General features: G+C 40.8%; 1 protein-coding gene across 1 annotated transcript in view; it reads left to right on the top strand.

Moving 5' to 3' along the window:
- Positions 1–23,589, top strand: part of TAF1B (TATA-box binding protein associated factor, RNA polymerase I subunit B) — a 46,948-nt gene that overhangs the window by 3,725 nt on the left and 19,634 nt on the right. Inside the window, exons 2-8 of the mRNA XM_026037062.1 lie at positions 484–582; positions 1,085–1,172; positions 2,443–2,540; positions 2,848–2,943; positions 3,566–3,698; positions 5,919–6,075; positions 11,483–11,582. Of these exons, the coding sequence (XP_025892847.1) occupies positions 484–582; positions 1,085–1,172; positions 2,443–2,540; positions 2,848–2,943; positions 3,566–3,698; positions 5,919–6,075; positions 11,483–11,582 (771 nt within the window). The remainder of the gene's footprint in view (positions 1–483; positions 583–1,084; positions 1,173–2,442; positions 2,541–2,847; positions 2,944–3,565; positions 3,699–5,918; positions 6,076–11,482; positions 11,583–23,589) is intronic.

Genomic DNA, 23,589 nt, shown 5'->3' with positions numbered 1-23,589 from the left:
GCCGCGGGACCCGCTCGAGGCGCGGCCCGGGCTGCAGCCGCCGCTCCCGGCCGGGGCTGCCCGTAGCCACCGGCTCCTCTCCCGGCCCCCCGTAACCCCCTCGTGCCCGTGGGCCGCGCTCCCCTCGGCAGCCCCTCTGCCCCGCGTTACCCCCCTGGGCCAGAAACACCTTGCTGCCGTTTCCCCCCTCTCCCTTTCCTCTTATTCTGCCTTTTATTCTCGGCGCCTACTCCAGGCAGAGGCGGCTGTTGCTTTGTGCTCGTATACGCAGAACTCGGCGCTTGCGAGGGGGAGAACTTACCTGTTCTCTTATCTGCAGCTGACAGTGAATGGTCTGACTGTTCATTGTATAATTACAGCTAACACAAAGGGCAGAAATACTCTGTTCAGTAAATAATCCCCGAATCCCCTGTGCTGTAGCCCAGGAGTGGTGTTGCTTGCTCCACTTGGACACGTGTGAAACTTCTTTTATTTTTGTTTTAGGAAGATTATCACGAGCGCTGTGTGCAGTGCTCGGAAGTGAACTGGGGCCTTACTGATGGAGGCAGATTTTATTGCAGAACTTGCCACAATGTTACAGAGGTAAAAACATCAAGTCTTTGGGAAGGGCATTTCTCTTTGGTTGTGCCTTGTTTTTTAAGGAAAACATTTCATTTTTCTCCTTGCCATTAGAGACTGAAGGCAGTGTTGCAAATCCTCCGTTTTCATGCTTTACCTAATGCTGTTTAAAACTGTTGTTGTTCCAAAACAGACTATTTAGCACCAGTTTCATAAAACTCACAAACTTTAAAATGCAGTAGCTTTTAATAGCTAGTTTAATAGCAAAGTGCTGCTCCAGCTTGTGGGGTAGTGCTGCACTTCATGGCAGTGCCCATGGAGACAAACTGATGGATTTTACCTGTCTGGCCAGGATGGTAGTTCCCAATTTTTGCCTTTCCTAAATAGAAGGTTGAGAACATTTTGTGAATTACTGTTTTTTGGTTCTGTGATTGGAAGGAGTTCCTTGTTTTATGGTGGGGCAATCTGTGCAGGTTAGGCACAGATTTTTCCCTTTTCTTTGCTGAGATACGTTGCTGTTTTGCAGAGAACCAGAGAAGTTGTCAGTAGTGCTGTTACTTCGAACACAAGAATCCAGACCATCTCCAAAGGTCTAAGAAAGCAGGAAAAAAATGGTATGTATCTTCTTCTCTCCCCTTTTTGCATAAGAACAGCTGTAGTGGATCAGATAAAAGGTCAAGGTAGTAAATTCTGTCTTAGCCAAAAGTAGATAGGAAAGACTGTAAGAACAGGAGCACAGCACAAGCCCCAAACACCTGCAGCACCCTGAGTGACCCAGTGGGTAGTGACTGCTGCGCTGCAAACGGCCTCTGGGCCCTGGGTGTTTTTCCCATTGAACACAACTGCGTGTGGCCTTTTGTCAGTTTGATTTGTGTGAGCCCATACTCTGCGATGAGACCTATGGCATTCATTGCATTGTGGTGATCCCTGGATTTCCTCCTTGTGGTGACTGGGAACAGGAAAGTTGTGTGTGTTTGTAGGTGAGGTCTAACAGTGCTCCCGCTTTTAGAGTATGTCTGGCTTGTGTTACAGCTGCTTGGCCCTCTAACCTACACGCAAACCTATGTGTAAGAGTCTTCATACAGTTACAGTAGCTAAAATGATGTAGTTAAATGTCGCATCTTTCATCCAGAGTTCCTTCCATACTTTTTATTTCATGATTCAGAAGAATAGTGACCATTACATATGATAATATGACTGTAAGGATATTATGGTAGGCTCCATAATAGGAGCTTAACAGCTCCAACTGTCTTTATCCCATCTTGCTCCTCAAGTCCGAGCCCTAAACCATTTCTTGCTTTTTTACTGCTGTGGGAGAGGTCATTAGGCACCCCCCAAACTTCCTACAAAAGAAACCCATAGTTCTGTGCAGTCCCTTATGTGACTGCTGTTAACATGATACTCTTGCAGCCTGTTTTCCTGCATGTGTAAGAGCAAGATCTGCAGCAAAGAAAAAACCCAACATCTTTAAAGCCTAACAGAAACTTGGGGCAGAGAGGTTTTAACATGGTGAGGTTCAAGTGAGTTGCTAAAGCTGTTATTTTAAATAAATGGCAAAGAAGAGCTCAGAAGGTGGTGATAAATGGGGCTGAGCCCAGTTGGAGGCCTGTGGCCAGTGGTGTCCCCCAAGGGTCAGTACTGGACCCGGTGCTGTTCAACCTGTTCATCAATGACCTGGACGAGGGCACAGAAGGTTCCCTTAGCAAGTTTGTGGACCTGCAATTATTAAATACAGAGCTACATCCTAGGCCTAGTACTAAGAAAACAGAATATTATGTGCAAAAAAAAGTTAATATTATGTAACATAACATTATTTTAAAAAATTAACATAATGTTAGCATATGATCTTAAAAATACAAACAATCTTTGTGTTCTGTTTCATAGATGAAGGCTGGGAATGGTATGTTTGTGAAGGCTTTCAGTTTGTACTCCAGAAACAAGCAGAAGCTTTGGAAGCCTTAGGAGTATGCCCACAAATGAAGGTATGTAGAAATCAGGGTAAGGTCTACACGCTGTGAGTGAGTAACAGTGAGGGTTATTTTAAAAGATGGTGATTTTTACAATGGATCAAATAACTCTGCTTAAAAGCACTGAGCATATGAAAACAAACTTAGTTTCTTTGGTAACTTCAAATATAGTTTATAAATCCCAGTTAATAAAATGGGAGCCAGAACATTTTTCAGATTCCTGAATTGTAAATTACAGTCTGTAATTCTCAGGATCTCAGTCTCTCACAAATTAATGAACTTGTGTCCGTCAGACTAATCATTGTTTGTTTATGTTTAACAGGATGAAATTCTGTGCAATTTTTGGAGGCGTTACCTTCAGAAGAGCCAACAAGCATATTGTGAGAGACCAGCTGGGGAATCTATCAAAGTGCTATCAGTAAGGGAAAAGCTCAAGGGCTTTGCTCAGCTGCGAATTTTTTTTAAATTGCAACAATGAAAATCCTTTTTTTCCAAGCTTTATATGTAATTTGCGCTAATATTGTCTCAGCACAAAGAATCTCACCTGAACTGGATTACAAATACCCTTTTTCCCCACATTTTAAGAAAAAAATATTCTTCTTTAAGTATGGGAAATTGCTTATGTAGAGATACTGCCTTGTTCTGGCATAGATAAACCATACTGCTCTATGAGTAGATAGGCAGAAATTGTAATGCAAAATATGTCATCAGCTGCCATCATTTACCCCTCAGGTAAAACCTCTCCTCATTTTTTCATCATAGTTTGATTCTATATATTGTCTGCTTTCTAGTTACTATAGCAGACTGAAATGCAACACGAATACTGAGAATCTTTCTCATCTTTGGAAATCTTGAAAAATAATAGTATATTTTACAAGATTTTAGGCTACTGTTGATTGATAGAACAAGTAAAAAGGTGGACATTTCCTATTTAAGCTTCACAGACAGTAGATCTTGCACCTATCACATTTTATTTGGTTTCTTCAGGTTAAAGCAGCAAATAACACTAGGTATTACTACTGTGGCTTTACACAAAACAGGGATACGAGAGCAGTACAGACATGGAGAGTGAGCCAGAGAGGCCTGGTCTTCTTCACTTGCTCCCTCTCTCTGAAAGTGATGGGGAGCCACTCACTGACTGCAGCTTTGGCTCATCCACTGGCAGAGTTTCAGGTAGGAGCAATAAATGAATAAATAAATATCTAGAAACCGTTTTTGTATAGTTACCTGTATCTTAAAAGTAGTGTGAAGTGGAAGGTCTTGACCTGTGGTTGGAGTGGGGAAAAAAATACACAAATGGAGACACAAATTTCTGCAAATATGATGCAAGGACTTTTAGTCCGTATATTATTAAACTAAATTGACAAGATTTGCAGGTGAAGGATTGCTGTATGTTCATATACATATCAGTACTTGCTGTATGTTCATATACATATCAGGACTTGGGCTTTATACAAATACATATTAAGGAGAAAGAATTTAGTGGAAAAAAAGTCTAGTGAAAATACTCCATTTCCTTTTTTTTTTTCCTTTTTGAAGTCCATAGCAACCTCTTCCTTCCTACTTGTTTACATTTTACAGTTATATTTCTAAGAATTTTAGAGTAGTTTTAAGATATTTCACTAAAAATTACACAAAAAGGGCAATTGTATAGTGAAATTTGACACAAATAAAACAAGATTGATATTTTAGTCAACTGTAAATTACTGTGAGGATTCGTAATTTCCTTTTCTGTGCCAGTTACTACTGAGTTGTTGTTGCTAGACACAGGAAACCATGACACTTATTTTTTTCCCTACTAAGAAGCTTGTCTAATGTGCAATCACTTTTTGTTATTTTTGGGTAGGGATGATAGAAAATTCCCCTGAGTACAGCAGGGAGCTACAGTTAGAGAAGCCCGTGAAACAGTTTTAATTGTTAGATGTGTGCAATGGTGTGTTGTCATGCCTTGAATAAGCTGGAAGAAGCAAGGGAAATTGCATGCCATCATTAAACCACGAAATGTAATGAGGGTTATTTAAAATTGGATTGAATGTGAAATTATAATAATGAAGCTTCAGTCGTGAAGCTGCCTTTAAGCGCATGCATGCGTATAAAAGATGAAACTGTTGATGGAAAGGCTTAACTGCCTTTATTCTTCAGTGCCCTTATAGGCAGTAGCCACTCTGGGATGCTCCATTGTAGGCCTATTTAGTCTGTACCAGATACGATTGAATCGGTCCCTTTATTTTCTTGCTCTGTCCCTAGTCTCGGGTGTTGCTGAAGCCAGTAGGTGGCATCAAAGCCCAATTCTGTCTCCAAAAATCAATATTTGTCGCTGTGTCTTCACAGGGGGAGCCAGGCCTCTCACCCCTGAGTCAGCCCAACCACAGACCCGCCAGACTCCATGAGCTGCAGCCTTATTTTTAGGGACCGTAGCTTCCAGCTGGGAATTGAACCTTCTGTGTTCGAACAGCAGCTGGTTAAAGAGAGTGAGAAAGTTTCTATGGAGTCAAATTTGTCCTGGTTTATGATGAATGGAAGGGAGACTTGATTTCTCTTTTTCCTTCCCTGACCTCCCAGGTTTTGCTGCTGAAAAGGTTCCTAACTTTTACATTACTTCTCCCTATAAAACTTCTTTATTTCTGCTTCTCTCAGTTTTTAGTGATTCACTGCAGTAAGGGAATAGGCTGGGTCTTTTCACCTACTTTACTACCATTTGCCACATTTGTATTTTGAAGGTGATCCTTTGAGTTTAGATTAAAAAAAAAATAATGCATACTTTCTTATGATTAGAGAATAGACGGGAGATGGCTATACAGTACCCACACTTAAGTAACATTTCAACAATATAAATCATGTTCTCTTTATAATTCTGACTGTACTGATGTTTAAAACTCAGTATTTGGAAACTTTTATATTTGCTGTTTTGATCGTCAACTCTGAGGTGCTCACTTTGGCATATCACTTTTATTTCCTCCTTGTTTCTCCCCTGCCTGCTCCCTGTCTCTCAAATATAAAATAGTGTTTGCAGGTCATAACTGCTATTGGTTATGTGTTGTATAGGAGGTAACAGCTTTCTAGGATTCCAGGTTTAAGAGTAAGTCCCATTGAAAGATCTGTTTAGTTGGGTTCCAGAGTGAGCTTTGCCTCTTTGTATTATCCAGCACCCCAGTCAAGCAAAGTAGCAGTTTATGAATTAGTTGTCTTAATATCTGGGTAGAAGAATAAATTGAAAAGTTAAGCTATTTAACACACTAAAATAGTGATTTATGTTTTAACACCTATAGTAGTGATTTGAAAATTTTCCTAGGGACTAAACAAACATCCACGTATGCTCCTTTATATTTTTTCTACTATGTATCATATGTATGTCATATTGGGTATCTTTTTTCTTTTTAATATAAACCAAAGAAAGCACCTCTGCCTGCTCGGGCTCGGTGGACGGTACCTTGCACGCCAGGAAGAACAAGAAGGACAAACTGAGGATGTCGATGCCCATGACCCTTTCATTTTGTTACATGGCCTTACTCTGGCTCAGAGAATCAATGACATTATCTGATCTCTTAAGGTATGGATTGCTCCTAGTGAAATATTTGTTGCTTTTATGAATAATAGATGTGGGTTTTTTAATTGTGTCTTTATCTCTGCTTGCTTAATAATATGCTCAGGAATAATGAGGTGACCTGTGGAGTTAGTTGCCTTTTCTGTGATAGAAAATTTTGTGCAGCTGCTTTTTGAAAACTTGAAAGACCTTCTGTGTAAAGATACATCTTTTTAACAGGCGTTGAAATAGTGGGGGGCTCTAAAAGATGGGGAAAAATGCCCTGTCCTCCCCCTCCCAAATTTAAGGAACAGGAAGACTTAAGTAAGTGTAAGTTGGAAAGTCAGACCTCGGCAAAATAAACAGGAATCCTAGAATCAGTTGATATGATGTTTTCATTTCTTTTTAAAAACAAGGCAACAAGTACATCCTCCTCCCTCCGTGATGCATGTAACTGGTATTGCTGCTGAATCTATGGCTAATATAAGGGAAATTTACCCCAAAGCCTAATTTTCCCTAATGGCCTCTCTGCCTTTGGAGCCCCTTTTCTCATCCTCCCCCTTTGGGCAGATTTTCTGAGAATGGTGGGTATCAAATACTCCAAACACATTTTAAGAAGGGGGAAAATTTTATGCCTGGAAGGGGACAGTTAACTGCAGTTATCATGACTTATTTCTAGGGAAAAAAAAAATAATCCTTTAACTTTAGGGGACTGCCCTTGTGTTCATCAATCCGAATTGCAGCATTGCAGATTTGGATATGCTTTTGTTGCCTACCTGCTACTTATGAAATGTTTACCTTAAAATGTGGCTTCACTTGAAGCTCAAGCTAGCACCTTGCAATACGAAAGTAGATGCTGAGTAGATAAGAAGTGCCAGAACTCGAAAGTAGTTGGCAATGACGAGATTTACTGTTGATTAATGCATTCCTAAGGAGTGCGGGAATCGGAACTATCCCAGCCTACTCTGGATTTTTATCAATTATTAGAAAATCAGTCATATCTGATGTTTATATATATGCAAAAATCAAAGTAGTAAATCGCAGATGCTGGGTCAGAGCAAATGGTGCACAGTAATAAAGACTTCTTGCCTAGCCCATTCTGTTTGAAGATTAGATAAAAATGCATAATGCATTATCCTGTTCTGGGTTTGCTTTATCATGGAAACCAAACTTTTCTTTATAACCACAGCACCATGTTAGCAAGGACCTCAGTAATAGGAACAGGGCAGTAACGGGCAGGATTGTGTTCATTGAATGTTAAGAGTATATTGCTGCATTCAGGTTTTTATAATTGGGCAATGCAAAAAAAAAAATGATCTGGAACCTGGAAAACTTCCTTCATACTCACATTTTCAGAGCTTATCACATTTGTTTATGGGATACAATTTATGGGTTCAATATCATGTAAGTGGGTAAACTTCGTGGGGGATCAGAATGATCCAGTGGCTTTAAATGCACTGAGCATATGAACTGAATTAAATGCATAAAGTCCTATTTAAAAGAATATCATTTGTATTGCAATGTTCTTAAAATGATACGGAAAGTTATGTAAGACTGTCCTTACATTAGCATGCTTTACCTACCTATGCTTGAGGTCTTGCCTCTCAGGTTTGATAAAGAAGGGGAAAGAAAAGTTGCATGAACTACTGTAAACCCCTTGTTTTCTAGCTTCTGAATATTTAAAGTTTAAAAATCAGACAGTGTGACCATTTTTGTCTGTGTTAAGATGCATCAAAATAGAGACAGGCCAGAGATGAAAACTATGCAGAGAAAATAATAAATATTCAGCATTACCTCTTAAGTCCTTATAGGCAAATAGTATTATTTAAACCACCTGCATTACAATTGTGCTTAAAGTTCTGCCTTGTTTTTCCCTGGGTTTGGTTTTCTCCCTACCCTGAAGTCAGCTGACTGCGGCTCCTCCCTTGTGATACATGCTTAGGCACCGGGGTAGGGCAACCTGCCAGCCCTTAAAGGATTTACAACACCAAAAATACCCTCCTCCTTGCTATTTGACACACTTTGCAGAAAACACTACAATTAGCTCATCCGAGAATGATTTGTTTTAAAAATAACATTTTCAGCAACCTGCGACTCAAGTCTACGTAAGGCATTAAATCCTTTCTCACTGTGAAGAATCACAATGATATTTACTGTGCTGTTTATTATTTACCTAAATAATAAAACTGTTGGTTTGTGGAAGAAGTTTCAAGATGCTAGAGCTGGGGAGGCTGTGAGCTAATACCTTCCAGCTGGGGTGATACCCAACTGTGCTGGCAAGACTAAACTTGTAATCAGTTTGTGTGGCTTTAACATATGCATCATTTCCTTGTAGTAGGCAGAGGACTAAGGGTTTTTTCATACTTGGACCTGATTAATGTGCGTTGCTGCCATAATTAAAAGAATATGGACTCTGTGCTTTATCTGCCTCTCAAGGGCTTCAGTGATACTGCATAGTCCTAGGAGGTTTTTTGATCATCTGTCAGGTCAGTGGAGGGTTTGGGAGAATCAGCAAGCTGTTTGATAAAGCTATTCCAAATCTAGGATTTGAGGAGTAAGTATTAAATTGAATCCTCAACACATTTTGTTCCTAACAGTGTTCATATGTTTCGTACATCTTTTAGAATATGAAAGCAACTTTAACATGACAGAGAAGAACACTTTATATACATATATATATGGAGACAATAATTTCAGGCTGGAGCAGATGTCATTGTTGGAATTTATTTATGTTTGTTTATATTTTTGAGCGTGTGGAATGCTGTTGTTTTCTCGGGACTCTCCTTGCAGGATGTGGTTCTAGGAATGGGGTTCTGTGCTCCGTTCAGGCTGTGCTGTTGGGGTCCCTCATTAAGTGTTCCTGCCCTTTCTTTTGCCCTGGGCAAAAACACTCATCAATCTGCAATAAAGTTAGTCAGAAAGAAGTATATTTGCAGGAAAGGAATGTTGCAAAAGATTAATGTCTGCAAAAAAAAAAATGAGTGTTGCAGCCTAATTTGCTTCACCCTTTCCACCTTGTGCCAACAGCAGTGTCCTTGCAGTGAGCTGAGCCTGGAAATGTCTCTAGATGAAAACAAACGGTGGGAAACAAAAGGGCAGGTTTCAATCTAATCCTCTGGATGAGAAGTCACCCGGGTGCCTTTGTCAGCAAGGGAGGAGCCCAGAGCTTGTGGCAGGGGAGGGCAGCAGAGCTGGGGTTTCCCTGTGCAGCTCCTGGCTTAGCTGCCAGCACCACCACACCTTTGTTATTTGTCCCCTTCCAGCAGTTGTTTGTCCCCTTCCAGCTGTTGCTGCGCTGGCTCTGGGGGGTTATGACTCTCAGCTTCTTCACGCCAGCTCCTCAGATGTGGCACCTAATCCCATGTGTGGCTGCCTTGTAGCAGAGCTCATGACCCCCTGTGCTGGGAACGGCAGCTGGAAGGGGAAGGTCTTCCTTCCTTTCTCCATCCTCCTGGCTGTGTGGAGCATCCCTTCTGCCACCTCCAGCTCTTGTTAGATCCTTCTGCCATCCAGTCCTTGGTTAAAATGACAGGAGACAGCCCCTTCTCTGCTGGAAAGTAGCCTGCAAGTTACATGAGTTTGTGCAACAGGATGGTATGAAGAGCACACAGCCAGCCCAGGAGAAGAGTAGGAGGGAAATAAGCCCAGTTATATCAGGCTGTTAGGCTGATTTAATGCTCTTTATGAAAACATACCTCTGGTTTAAGTTAATTTGTCACAGCTAATATTGCCTAAAAGGAGCCAAGGAGCCGCCGTACGAGGTGCTCAGCCAGCAAGTGGGGTAGGAGGGCGACTGCTGCTGGCTTTGGGCTGCCAAATACAGGAACCAGTGCTGGGGTAGGGAGTGGCTGTTCGCACTATTTAAGGAAACTACTAACAAAAATGTACATCTCACACTTCCATAAAATGGCCCCTGCAAGACCCTTTCTTGTACAGACCTTCAGAGTGAAAGGTGTTGGCTGAAGTGATCTTTCCAGATTGCTGAAATCCTAAATGCTAGGCTAATTCTAGTGGAGAAAAAGTTTTGAGTAAGAATGTGCTTATTTTAATGGTCTTTTTTAAAAAATTAAACAAAAAGTTAAAAATATTTTCAAACAAATGTAGGACGTAAGCATAACCTTCCCTTGCAGTAACCTGCCTTTACATAGAGTTTTAGGCATCTTTCATATATACACGTTAAACAATGTGCAGCAAGTGTGTGGTTAAGGCACTGTCCTGAGAAACAGAAGTCAGGTTTGTAACTGCATGAAACTGAGAGGGAGATGGAACTTCCTCAACACTGGATGCTCGTAGCTGTGAAGACATCCTTCTACTTAGGTATTGCTCTTTTTTCTCTCAACGTATTTTGAATTTACAAACTCTGGAGAAATCCAGGAGGGTCTTGCAGAGTTTTTAGTCCCAGAAGTTGCTGGTCTCCATAGTGAGACGGGAGGGAGTTTGTGCAGGAATGTTGTTTTCAACCCTTTAACGTTATTTAAGTAACAAGGACTTCTCTGTTAAATTGTTCTGGTTTTTTTTTCAGATTAATTTTTTTTTTAATAAAATTGTTTTGAAGAAGAGGCAGGAACATGGTTCTACATTAATGCCGTGGGAGGCCGCTGATCTGCTTTGCTCTGGAATGAGAGCAGTGACTAGTTCCTTGGGATGGTCCCTACTGTTTTAGAGCTGGCTTTGCCTGATGTAAATCTCAGCTAAGATCTTGGATAAGAGCAGGTGTCCTCTGTGGTAGCATTTCTGAGTGTTTTTGCTTTTCAGTAGCTGTTATTAAATCCTATCTTACAAAGACGATACAAAAGAATGTTACAAAAAAAAAAAAAAAAAAAAAAGCAAAGTGTTGTTGCTCACCTCTTAGCAAAGCCAGTTTTAAATAAAAATGCATTATTTGAGTACAAATAAATTACTTTGCATATATTGGTGTACAGATTCTTTGTATCCAAATAACATGTTTTGATCAGAATGAAATTAATGGAGATCAGCTCCACGTATATGCTGGTAATTCTGTGATTTCCCTCCCAGCCCCAGTATCTGACTCCTCCAGTGGAAAGTGTGTGTCAGTTTTTAAAATTTGCCTTTCAGGATGTTGAAAGAAAAATTCCATACGACCGTAAGGAGTCTAAGCAAGCTCCAAAATGTAATCAATGAAGAATGTGCAGAACAAGCCGTATGCGAGCGTGTTGATTGTCAGCTCCGTGCCATAATCTTATCATTTGTCAATCAGAGCTGAGCTTCATTTTAAAGGCCTACTGAATGATGGAGCTGGTTTTTGTGGCAATGGAGCATTTAAGGTTGTGTAACTTCAGACAGAATTGCTTAGGCAACTTAATGGTGATGTTAAATCCGAAATTAATATTTTTATGTAGTATTTTCAGAATAAACATGCTTTTGTCGTGCTAAATACTATATATTGATTTGATGCTCTCTTTTTTTAATGCAGGTTTGTTGTTGAAGGCCATATTCCATATTTGAATGTTTTTCAATGTTTTCCAGAGAAGATGAAATTATATGGGCTTGATCTGAAGATCTTTTGTGTAGAGGTAACTTCTTTTTCCTAAAGGGCAAGATGTATTTAAAAAAAAAAAAAAAAAAAATTTGTATTTCACGTTATTGGAGCCTGTGCAGAAATCAGTGCACTCAGTAAGTTGGTCAGCCTTAATCTTTAACCAGTATTAATTAGACTGATAATACTGACATTAAAATCAACGAGTACTTGTGACGGAAGAAAGATATGCAGAACAACAAACTCTTGGAAAATTGGTAAACATACATTGTTTTTATTGTCTGTCAAGGCAATATACTACCTTTTGGGTGGGGGGAGGAATATTTAAAGTATCTCCTGAATTAGTTTATGCTTATTTTTGTAGATTATGTTTTAGACTCTCTTACTCTGTTTTCTGCTCTGCTGATTGAAATGAATTAAACCTAAAATCTACATAAAAAGTTATGCATATTCTAGAGACCGAGGGATGTTGGACAGCCTTGAGTGCAGTGTAAAATGTCACTTATTTAGGGGTCCTGTGTAGTTTGGTCATGACTTCCCACTGGTATTTGTACACCTGGAGAGGATGGGAGGGGGTTATCTATGGATTTTTTGAGGTGTGCAAATAAAGTGTTAGCTTTTAAGAGGAGAAAGCAGAAATTCTGCTAACATGAGATTCTAGATTTTGGTCTGCTTTTAGGTGCTGAAGCCCTCAGTGTGGTGATATGAGTAATGTTGCCATTTTGCAATTCATAGCTTGTGTTCAGTGGGTGGAGAGCTGTTGAGAAGATAATCTTTATTTTGAGGGGGTGGTTTGGGGGTTTTGTGTATGTGGTTTTTTTCCATATGAATTATAACCATAAAACTTGTACCACACTCCTGAGCAAGCGGGAGATATGGCTGAAAGAGGGGAGCACGATTGCTCCTTCAGGATCCAGGAGGGCTTTTGCACGAGGTCTAGCTGCTTCCACAGTGCAGGATGGTGTGATTGCAGCTCCAGATGCAGTGGGTTTCCTCACTCCATTTTAGCTTGCTTTTTCTCAAAACCACTTCAGTTTAGCCCTTATATAAAAGAGGGCGTATACCCACCTCACCCTCCTATATGCATAGCATACACATATTTTCTTTTTTTTTTTCCCCACAAACTGGAAGAAAACTGTCACTTTATCTGATTTTTTTTCTGTCTTAACATTGCTTATGATGAGTCTGCGTCTAATAGAATCTGAGTCTATGTAATTGCATCTGTTTTAAAAGCTGAATTTGTGTAATTCTTGTTTTCCACACAAAATTTCTTGTCTGATAGTGAAACTCCTCCCCTCCATTCATAACTGTATGTACATATTAATCAACTCTTACTTTATTAAGATCCATAGACTACTTTCTCTAAGCCTAATATTATATGATTTGTTTTTCAGTCACTGGACTATTATTAATGCTTTTTGTTTCAGGCAATATCTGTTCTCTGCTCTACTTTAACTCGTCCTTCAATAATGTATCCTCAGGTTTATTTTATTTTAGCACCTCTGACTGTGTCATTAGGCTGAGAATTGCAAACAGTAACTACAAGCTGCTGTTTCTTCACATCAGGTTTCAGCACTGATCTTGCTGCTTGCATATTCTGTAGTCAGTTATGATCAAACATTTTATCAGATTATGATCATTATAAGCAGAGGATTTAAGAGCTGTAATTGGTCACTGTTCAAGTCTTTTGGTGGTGAATGTAAGCTGCAGACATTACCAAAAATCTCGATAATGGACATAAATACTCAATTTGTCCCTTCGTGTTTTTGAACCGATATTCAGTGCATTTAATTGAATCCTGTGCTAACTTCCCTGCACAAATTTTTATCAAGTCATGTGGTCGCGGGTTGGAGGACTCAAAGTTACACTAAGCATCAGTTTTATCAGTAAAATACAGACAAAACATCATCTTATATAAAGCTACTCTTGGTGGCTTCCCAAAAAATCAGTAGCGATCTCCCAATTCCTCAAAACGTACTGGAACAACACAAGTTGAAGTTAAAGCTGTAAAAAACAAGTGCAACGAATTAGCCATTGATAAAAGGTTGTGCCTAAACGTATTATCAGAGGGTTCATGGTTAAACGGCAGCAGTAGCAGGTTGTTTCCACTTTTAGTTCAGAAGTTTGAAGTTCAGCTATGATAGAAGAAAAGCAAATTTTCCTCTTACAGGACAAAACCACATTTTTTTTCTGAAGCAGATTTCATATATGCTCATTCCATTCCATGAAAGCTTTCTCTATGCATCAAGCAAGATCTTTGGTGAGCAGTCATCTTTTTTAGCTGACAGTCATCTTTGTTTCTTTTTGCTTTAAAATCCCTCTAGTGTAGGAGATAAAACGAATTTTAAAATAAGTAGTACTACGTATAAAGTTCTGTGGCTAATTTGTTTTTAATAACAAATAATTTTTTTTGTTTTGTTTTTAGTCTGTCTCATAGTGGAGCTACACACAAATTGCCTCTCCATTTCGGCTTGAAGTAGGGATCCCCTAATCCATCCCTCAAATACACACCCTCTGGTTTTTGCTTTTAAGTGTTTGTGTGTGTCTCAGTATAAAATTGTTCAAAAGCATCTGTTTTCTTATGAGCTAGCAGCAACTTTTCATATATTTTCCTTATATTCTTGACCGGGAGCCTACATATCTTATTCTCTTTTAGGCAATTATTTTGTCTTTGTCTTAAGATAGCAAAGCAGAACTAATTTTAAGTTTAACTTTCATTACTTCTTACGGTGTGTTTTTACCCTTAGAACATTTATGTCCATAAATAATATTTGGTTTTGGTTCTCATGTTCTTAATACCTATAATATATGTGTATGTGTTTGTGTGCGCGTATGTATGTGTATATATAGGTAAGCAGGTCACTCCCATGGGTGTTGGGCAACATGATTTATCGAAGCATTGAAGATAACAAACACGTCATTTTGGAATGTGTGCTCTGTGTGTGTCAAGACAGGGGTAGTCTCATAAATATGTTTCAGATCATGTTCTTTTGAGAAGCTTCTGGAATAATCTCCTTTTGTGATCCACAGATAAGTGGACTTGTGAAGAAACAAGATGTGTGACTTCAGTGAAGTTCCCTTCAGTTAGCTCCATCGACATGAAAATAGCTCTTTTCTCCCTATAATTTATTAAGAATTGTGTCATCTTTTTACTTTGTTTTGTTTTTAAGGTTAGAAGAATATTAAAGGTGGCTGTTGTTAGATTTCTGTTCAGGAAATGTCCACCGATCTGCCCTGGAGGGCAAGAGCGACACATGTTTGCCCAATTTGCTTTGCTATGCCATGCTGTGACTCAAAATGGAGACTGTTCCAGAAGCTTCCAGGAGTCATGGGGCAGTGTCGCCGTGTGAGTTGGATGTAGCCCCGTTTCTCCAGCTGGCTGGTCTGCCAGGAGAGAAGGGCCTTCCCAAGCGGCACCGTTGAGGCCTAAGGGCCTTCCCGAGCGGCACCGTTGAGGCCTGCGCCGCTCCTCATGCCGTCGGCGCTGGGGCTGCGCTCGGGTTTCCCTCCGATGACCTCGCCTCCATGGCCGGGTATTTTTAGCCTCCATCTTTCCCATTGTCGCGGCATTATTCTGCCCAGGACCCAAGCCAAGCTAATTATGCCATTTAGTTCCTGAATCTTCCCTTTTTGCATTTTTTTTTAAATATTAATTTTGAGAGTCCTTTGATCTTTAGAATTTCCTAATATTATTTAAAAAACAACATTTGTGTTTCAGGGAGTTCCTCAGTTGTTTCCTTGAAGCTTCTTGTGTGGAAATTACGTGGGCCTGTGCTTTTTGAAATCCTCAGTTTGATCAGATACTGCTCTACGTTTTTGCAGACATGAATTTTCCTCTCCTTGCACACAATTTTAAAAGATGGAGCTATGTGGGTTTTTTTCCTAATTACAGAACAAACTTGCTTTGTTTTTTTTTTTTGTTTTTGATTTTGTTTTTGTTAATATATTTCATTTATGACTTAACAGTTTACATGTGGCATTAAAATTCAAGGACTTTTCTGACAGTTTCCTTGCTGCTTACAACTTAATGGCTGTTGCAGCTTTTCCATGCTCAAAATGGCTATTTAATATTGATAATGGATGTCACAATGAGCTTAAATGTTACTGAATTTCTCTGCATCAGGAGGGTGACGATCCCTGACCCCGATTTTTACCCCACTTTGTGATTCTCCTGATCATAGTCAAAGTTGCAGTTGAAATTAATGCCTGTGTCCCATATGTGTTTTCTGCTTGGTGCCCATCTAGTAACAACGTGGTTGCTCGCTTTGGTTGCAATGGTTTGAGGTAAATGGGGCTGTGCCACAAAAATGTAGTGGAACCGATTTAGCATTGTGCTAGCATAGTAAAAGCCATTTTGTTTTGTAAATTAAAGTTGTCAGTTAAAACTGTTTAAGACTCCTACTAGTTTTGGTTTCCCTGTGAATGTCGGGGGCAGAAGAATCGACAGCCTGAAGGGAAACATAAAATTGGAGGATTTCTCATGGATTAAGAAGATTGCTTAGTGTTTTGATGATTACCTGTTGTATGCGACTGGTATGGGACTGTATGGCCAATAGTCTTAAGCTTTGAAGGCTAAGAGCTCAATTTTAGATTCAGCTTAAAATTGAGCCCTCATTAATTTCTAATTATCTCTGCCAGCTTCTCTGAAGCCTGGGATTCCTATAGTATGTCTGGGCAGTATGAGTTGAGTACTAGGAAGAAATTCTGAGCAGTAGTAGCAGTATTACATCAGTATTATAGGTTTCTTGGAAACTACTTTTCCAATTTGCAGCATGGAAAAACACATGGAAGGTATTTATCGTTTACGTATACAAATCATGTTACCTTGCTTATTTATCAAGGAAATGATTGTTTAAATTTTTTTTTGTATACTTTGAACTGTTTCTATCTTGTTTGCTGCTGTTAAACATATCACAGATTGATAAAATATTTACTGTGTTTGAAGTGTCTCTAGGTAGGAAGGCTCTTAATTTGGAGGCTTTGCAAAAGTAGCTACCTCTTCCACTTCAGGAGTGGATTTTCATTATTTATCTTAACTTTAGGTATACTTAGGAAGGATGGAGTGAGTCTGGGAGATGGATCTTGTTAGAGTGTTGTTGCTTGTCTCTTCCTGTCTGCATTCAGTTCTTCTCTGTAGAGTGGGGCAAGCTTAGCATAGTCTAGGAGTCAAGTTGGTAATTCACTCACTTTAAGAACAAAAGATAAGTTTTCATAATTTGTTTGGATCCCCTAAATTTTTTTTCCCTTATATAATACAAGCAATGGGATCCTGGCCTGCATCAGGAGCAGTGTTGCCAGCAGGTCAAGGGAGGGGATCCTGCCCCACTCCTGCCCCACTCCTCAGCTCTGGTGAGGCTGCACCTGGAGTGCAGTCCTGGGCTCTTCAGGACAAGAGGGACGTGGAGCTTCTCGAGAGGGTCCAGTGGAGAGCGACAAAGATGATTAAGGGACTGGAGCATCTCTCGTATGAGGAGAAACTGAGTGAGTTGGGCCTGTTTAGCTTGGAGAAGAGAAGGCTGAGAGGGCATCTGATTAACATGTGTAAGTTAATGAAGGGAGAATGTAAGGAGGAAGGGGCCAAGCTCTTCTCAGTGGTGGCCAGTGACAGGACAAGGGGCAATGGGTGCAAACTGCAACACAGGCAGTTCCATCTCCACTGCCTGTGGAGGAGCTTCTTGACTGTGAGGGTGCCAGAGCCCTGGAACAGGCTGCCCAGGGAGGTTGTGGAGTCTCCTTCTCTGGAGATCTTCCAAACCTGCCTGGATGCCACCCTGTGCTCAGGGTGTCCCTGCTGGAGCAGGGAGGTTGGACTGGATGACCTCTAGAGGTCCCTTCCAACCTCAGCCAGTCTGTGATTCTGTGAACTCAGCTGCAGCACAGAAAAAAAAAATCCCGTCTGTGCTGAAGCTGTGCACAGGAAATCACACAGTGTCCACGACGGTGCTGTTATTTAGGACTGGCTTTAGCAAGGCTGCTCACACCTGCCTTTCTTGGCCCTTAGTGCCAGGGGCTAGAGATTCTGGGTAAGCTCTGCCATGGTTGCTCATGCTTATAGGGCAAAAGCTGCTGTTGGTGTCACAAAAAATACATGTCCTGCTCTCATGGCTGATTTCTCTTTCAGGTTTGACTTGCTTTTATCAGTTCTAGGTTTGCACCCTAAATTGGGTGCAGCGTGGCTGAGGGCTTTCATACAGCAAATGGCAGTTCAGGCTTTGGAATCACTTTATATCAAAGATTTTCTTTATGGGTGTATAATTTCATCAACTTAAAAGCAGAAAGATTAGCATTTGCTTCATTACAGCGTTTGGATATGTTAATAGAAGTTTATAAACTTGACAGTATTTCTTAAGTGCTCGTGTTTCTGTAGTTGTGGGTGTGGATTTGGCGTCCTAATTATAGTACTCTTCTAGGAGGGACTGATGAAGTGAATCACTGTTTTAGGGCTTTACTTTGTCCCACCTGCTAAGGAGAAGCGAAATTCCTCTGTATATTTTCTTTTTTTTTTATTCTTACATTTTGAGTATTGCATGAGGTCACTCCACTGAAGTTCTTTTTATGGAAGTGGTTTGTATTTTGTGGTGACTGCTTTGGTATTGCTAGTTTGATAGGTGACAAAGAAGTACTCTCTAAATAAACATTGCTCTTTCAAAATGAGTCTTAAAACGAGCTTGCAAGTAAGGCATTCTCCAGTCTGAGGAATTCTTTTTTTATAATAAAAGAATTCAGTGACTATTTCTGATGAATAAACCACTGCAGAAAAAGTAAAATTTAGGCCATTGATGCAAGTAAACCCTAGTTAGGCTTGCAGAAGTCATTTTTGAAGAATCCTAATCTTATTAAAATTAAAAATTTTAAAAATAAAAATTAAAAATTCAATTAAAAAGCCCAGTGTAAATGGAAGAGGTACATGTAACTTCCTTTGTTCTCGTTTTTCCTTCTTGAAAAATAAAATGTTTAAATCTGTTACACACAGTTTGAAAGAAGTCTTGAAAAATGCGACCGTCTTAACCAGATGTCTCGAAGAAAAAAAGTTCTTTAAAAGAGATCATAGTTCGTTGACCTGTGAGCTGCTATCGTAACACACAGATACGTGTTTTCCTACTGATGTCTACTGTGTGTCCCAGCACCTCCATGAGGTAACTATCAACAGATAAATACGTGCACTGTTAAACAGGCCGTGATTTTTAGTTCATGGCCAACAAAATGCTCGCAGCGTGCGGGTGCGTTTGTGCTGGCTTCTGCTTTGTCTGTGTACAAAACCTACACTGTCCTCTGAAAGCTGGTGCTAAGGAATGATTCTGGTGTTGTAGCTGGGCTAACAGCAGCTGCATGTTCAAAAACAGCATCACGAAGGGGTTGTGGAGCCTTGTATAATTAAGAGCATGCAGAATTTTAAATTAAGACTGGTACAAGAACATGGTAGCATCGATAACAGCAGCGCCCGGAGAGCAAGATAAATTTAAATTTATGATGTTTAAAATTTAAATATAAACAGTATAAATTCCTGACTTCTAATAAAAGGGTAGAGTACAAAGCAGCTTTATGTTAGTATATAAATCCATGATGTTTAAATGCTGATGCAATCCTGTTTCTCTCTCCTTTCTTCCCTTCCCTCCTCTCAAAATCTTCCAGAAGAATTGGAATAGGTAGGGAGAATGATGGTGAGGATTATCAGATGTTTGGGACAGGTTTCCTCCAAAAAACAGCTGTATAGACTTCAATGTAACTAAGAGGCAGCTTGGCAGATATGGCAGAGATGGTTTGTGGAAAGTGTTTGTGAGCAACTGTTCAATGTCTCTTTTAATGCAAAAATTGCTAGTCTGTAGGTTCATGATTAAACAGCAGAAAATGCTTCTTTATACAATTTCTGGGTGATGTGTGGAACTCCTTCCTGTGGTAACATTTTGGATGTTAAGAGCCTGATCAAGACTGGACAAAAGCCTTGAAAGACGAGACACCGAGACTAACAAATACAGAGACTAGAGTATGACTTTTGTGAAGCTGGACATGAATTCAGGAAAGTGGCACTGTGGGCTGCTTGAGGTCCCAGTTCCTCCCTCCTCATCCCAGTTGCTCCGTGCTGGATGTGAGGCCAGATAGATTTTTTTTGGTCTGAGCTGTTCGAACAGCTGCTCTTTATGTTCTACCGCTGAAGCTGGGACTCTAGTTTGTGGGGTTTTTTTTGTGTTCTGCAGAGATTTCTAAGCTTGTAAAGCTTCATTTTTCATTACCTAGTCCCTGACAACTTTTTTTTTTTTTTAAATCATAGTTCTAGTTTTTAAGTTAGGTAAACTTAATGATGTCCTTTAAATTTTCTATTTTGAGATCTGTGGTTGTTCCTTAGGTCAATGTAAAAATGTTGAAGGATGGATAAATGGTAAGGATGCTACATCCTTGCCTGAAAGTGAGTCAAGCTTCTTCTCTAGGATTCTTTGCTATAGGTTTGCATACATTAGGTAATGAAAATATGAAGCTTTCCTAAGCAAAAGCTGCTTTTTGGAAAGAAATCTTGCATGCTTGTATTTTCCACCGATCCTTTTGGAATTTCAGAATATTTCAGAATATTTAGAATATTTAAGGTTGGAAGGGACCTCTACAGATCATCTAGTCCAACCTTCCTGCTCAAGCAGGCACACCTAGAGCATGTGGCACAGGGTGGCATCCAGGCGGGTTTTGAAGACCTCCAGAGWAGGAGACTCCACAACCTCCCTGGGCAGCCTGTGCCACTGCTCTGTTACCCTAACAGTAAAGAAGTTGCTCCTCACCTGGAGACGGAACTTCYTGTGCTTCAGCTTGTGGCCATTACCCCTCGTCCTATCGCTGGCCACCAGTGAGAACAGCCTGTCCCCTTCCTCCCTGCATTCTCCCYTCCTGAACTTATACATATTAATCATATCCCCTCTGAGCCGTCTCTTCTCCAGAGAAAACAGGCCCAGCTTGCTCAGCCTCTCTTCATACGAGAGATGTTCCATTCCCTTAATCATCCTGGTTGCCCTTCTCTGGACCCTCTCCAGAAGCTCCACGTCCCTCCTATACTGGGGTGCCCAGAACTGAACACAGTACTCCAGGTGCGGCTTCACCAGAGCTGAGTAGAGGAATTTTGGTGGAGCAACTGCAGGAATTGCTTATCTAAAAACCTAGCATTTTGTTGCTTTGATTGCACACCTTGCTAGTGACCAATGGTTTTGGTAGTCCCGGTTCCAGCAACAAGGAGGAACCTTCATGGGAATCCCAGCCTGGAAACGTAGCCCAAGGAGGGACGAGACAAACTGTGTGAGAGGAGGCAGCAGCTCAGGTGGCAGCTCTCTGGGAGCAGCAAACCCAGCAGAGAGCAGGTTGCCTTTGTAGTCTCTGGTGTTTCTAACCAGGCTTCCAGCCTGTGCCATTCTCTTTTGCCCCGAAAGTAAGCATGGGTTTTAGGTTTTAGGAATAGATGGGCTAATGCTAGCTTCTTCTCTTGTCTTTGAGTTGTGTAAGGTCTTAAAGTTAGGTATATACTGCATTTTGGAATGACTAGAAGAGAGTGCCTTAATTTAATATGTAGAGAGTGCTGTTTAGCCTATCTGTCCCCTTCCTTCAGGTGCTGTGGGAGTCCAGGGCTGCCTTAGTGCGTGCTGTGCAGAGCCAGAGCCGCTGCAGAATGAGTATCTGCTGCTTTTCCTTCTTTGGAGCCTCCTCTCTTAGGCTCAACCCAGCCAAGCCCCCTCCCTGCTGTGGGACCCTTCCTGGAGGCCTGGGCTGTGAGCAGGGGTTATTGCTGCTCCTGTACGTCCAAGGTAGGAAACTGGGACAAAGAGATTGCCTGAGGCAGCAGCGTGAGCTTGGAGCTCTGTCACACGTAAGCCTGAAGATTTCCTAAGTCCTGCAAGGTTTTTCCTGTGTTTTTTTGCTATGCTGACTTTTCAAAAGGGTTTTATAGCACTTAATAGTCTGATCCTGACCGTGATCCCTGCCGGTGTCCATTCACGTAAGCAGGCAGCTGATAGGAACTGCAGGAGCGTCTCGCAGACCAGGTTGTGGTGGTTTATGTTGGTCTCGCAGACCAGGCAGCCTGTTTATGTTTTAGTTTGTGTTCTGATTCAAACTGTGTCATTCCTGACTCTGTCTATTAATTAGCTCATTAATCCTGGTCAAAATACTCGTTCTGTTTTCCCCCAGAGAATTCAAACTGGAATGGCAACGTCTCTCTGCTTCCCTGGAAAGTGTATCCGCCACGACTTACCTTTAGACAAGCTCCTCTGTTTGCTGAGATCCTTTAAAATCCCCTTCGAGGTGTGATGTGTGAGGATCAGGAACAGCATTCCTTTCAAGACTGAAATTTGAATAAGCTTAACTGCCATGTGATTTTTTTTCAAGAATCTCTTTAAAGAATTTCAAATTAACACACAAGCCAGCCGCTCTTGTTCATTAAAAAAAAAAAAAAAAAAAGCCTTTTCAGAGATAGAAAATTGCAGCCATACAAATGCTGCTAATCAGCTCTGCTACTTTTCCTTTCCAGAGCAAGCAGCAATTGCTCCTTTGGTCTGTGCGTGTTGTGGGCTGCGCTGTAATCTTCATTTGGTTGGGGGGGATTTTCTCTAGATGTGTGGGCTTTTCTTCTTTCTTCTTTTTTCTTTTTTTTTTTTTCCCTTCTACCTTTGTGCTTTTGTGCATTTTAACAGGTGCATGTAGTGCTTTTTCAGGGTTGGAAATAATGCAGGATGAAAATAAGGGTGAGGCTTTTATTAAAAAAAAAAACAGCTGAGGAGGAAGTTCACTGCTGAAAAGGTTATTGTAATCAAGTTTATCATGGGAGCTTGCTGTTGTGTAACAGAAACTTTAGCTTGCCCATACCTGTCTTAAAGCATTACTTAATGAAGAAAGAAAACAAACCTACCAAAATGTTTATGAAATCCAACAAAAATTGTCCCTAAACTCCTAAATTTCAATGCATTTGGTTGAGCTTCTGATTGCCTTACATGTTGTTTGCAAGAAGAGTAGACGTTTTGTAGGAAGGGGGTATTTGTCATTCAGACTGACCCTGTGAGTGCGAGGAGGGCAGCGCTCAAGCACAAGTCTCTGTTGGTTTAATAATTCTGAAACTCATTTATTCACAAACTACCTTGGCCAGGAATCATCTAATGAATTAAATGTCTTGTCTGAAAGTAGTATACTTAAAAATTCACCCGTACATCCAAATAAAAATCTCTCACCTTTGTCTAGGAGAAGAGTTTGTGAATGCTCAGTTGGCCTTTGCTCGTGTATGGGGGTTGCTGGCTCATCTACCTAGGCTTGAATGCTGCAGGAAAAGCCACGTGTGGCAGTTGCAGTCCGACATCCTGGCACACCTGGGGTATTTATTTCTCACTTACTCTGCAAAAATATCCAGGAGTACTTTGGGATGTTGAGTTGGGTAGCTGTTTCGACTGAGATTTTAAAGGGCAATTATCAAGGGAGGGAGAGAGATGTTGCCAGTGTTATTTCTTGTGTGGTTTTCAAGTGGTACCTTGGCTGTGTGGTTGGTTGGTTTCTTTTCCTGACCATGTATTGCCAAGCAGGTGGCATGGGCAGCGTGTTTGCCTGGATCCCAGATGGACAAGTTGATTTTATTACCCAGTTTTACTCTTTCTGCCTAATGAGAGGCTTGCAAAGCAACAGATGTGAGGATGCTCTTGGTCTCTCCACATCTTCCCTAGGGGAATTGCTCTTAGGAGCTGGACATTTTCCTGGCAGTTATCTCGCTGGATTCGTAGGAGTTTCACCCTTCTTCGTTCTTCCTGTCACTCGGTTCCCTTTCAGTCATGCTGGGCACACCCTTTCACTCTTACATCAGCATCTGGATGTGATTCATGGATATCAGCCTTTGAAAAAACGTGTCCTCTCCACACAACGGTGACGGTATCAAGTCAGATGCTGCGTCTGTTGAATCTGGGCTCCTATTTTTGATAGCAACTCAAGAAATAATGTATCAACGGGGTATAATGGTTCTTCCTTAGCCTATTTCCATATTTTCCGGTACTTCCCCTCCTGGAACATCTCTATACTGCAATGGTGACAGTGCTTAA

This window comes from Nothoprocta perdicaria, unplaced genomic scaffold (genome assembly GCF_003342845.1).
Source record: "Nothoprocta perdicaria isolate Ctin4 unplaced genomic scaffold, notPer1 scaffold_19, whole genome shotgun sequence".
NCBI classification, from domain to species: Eukaryota; Metazoa; Chordata; class Aves; order Tinamiformes; family Tinamidae; genus Nothoprocta; species Nothoprocta perdicaria.
Note: the sequence above shows the minus strand (reverse complement) of the source record. Positions and strands in the feature narration are given on the sequence as shown.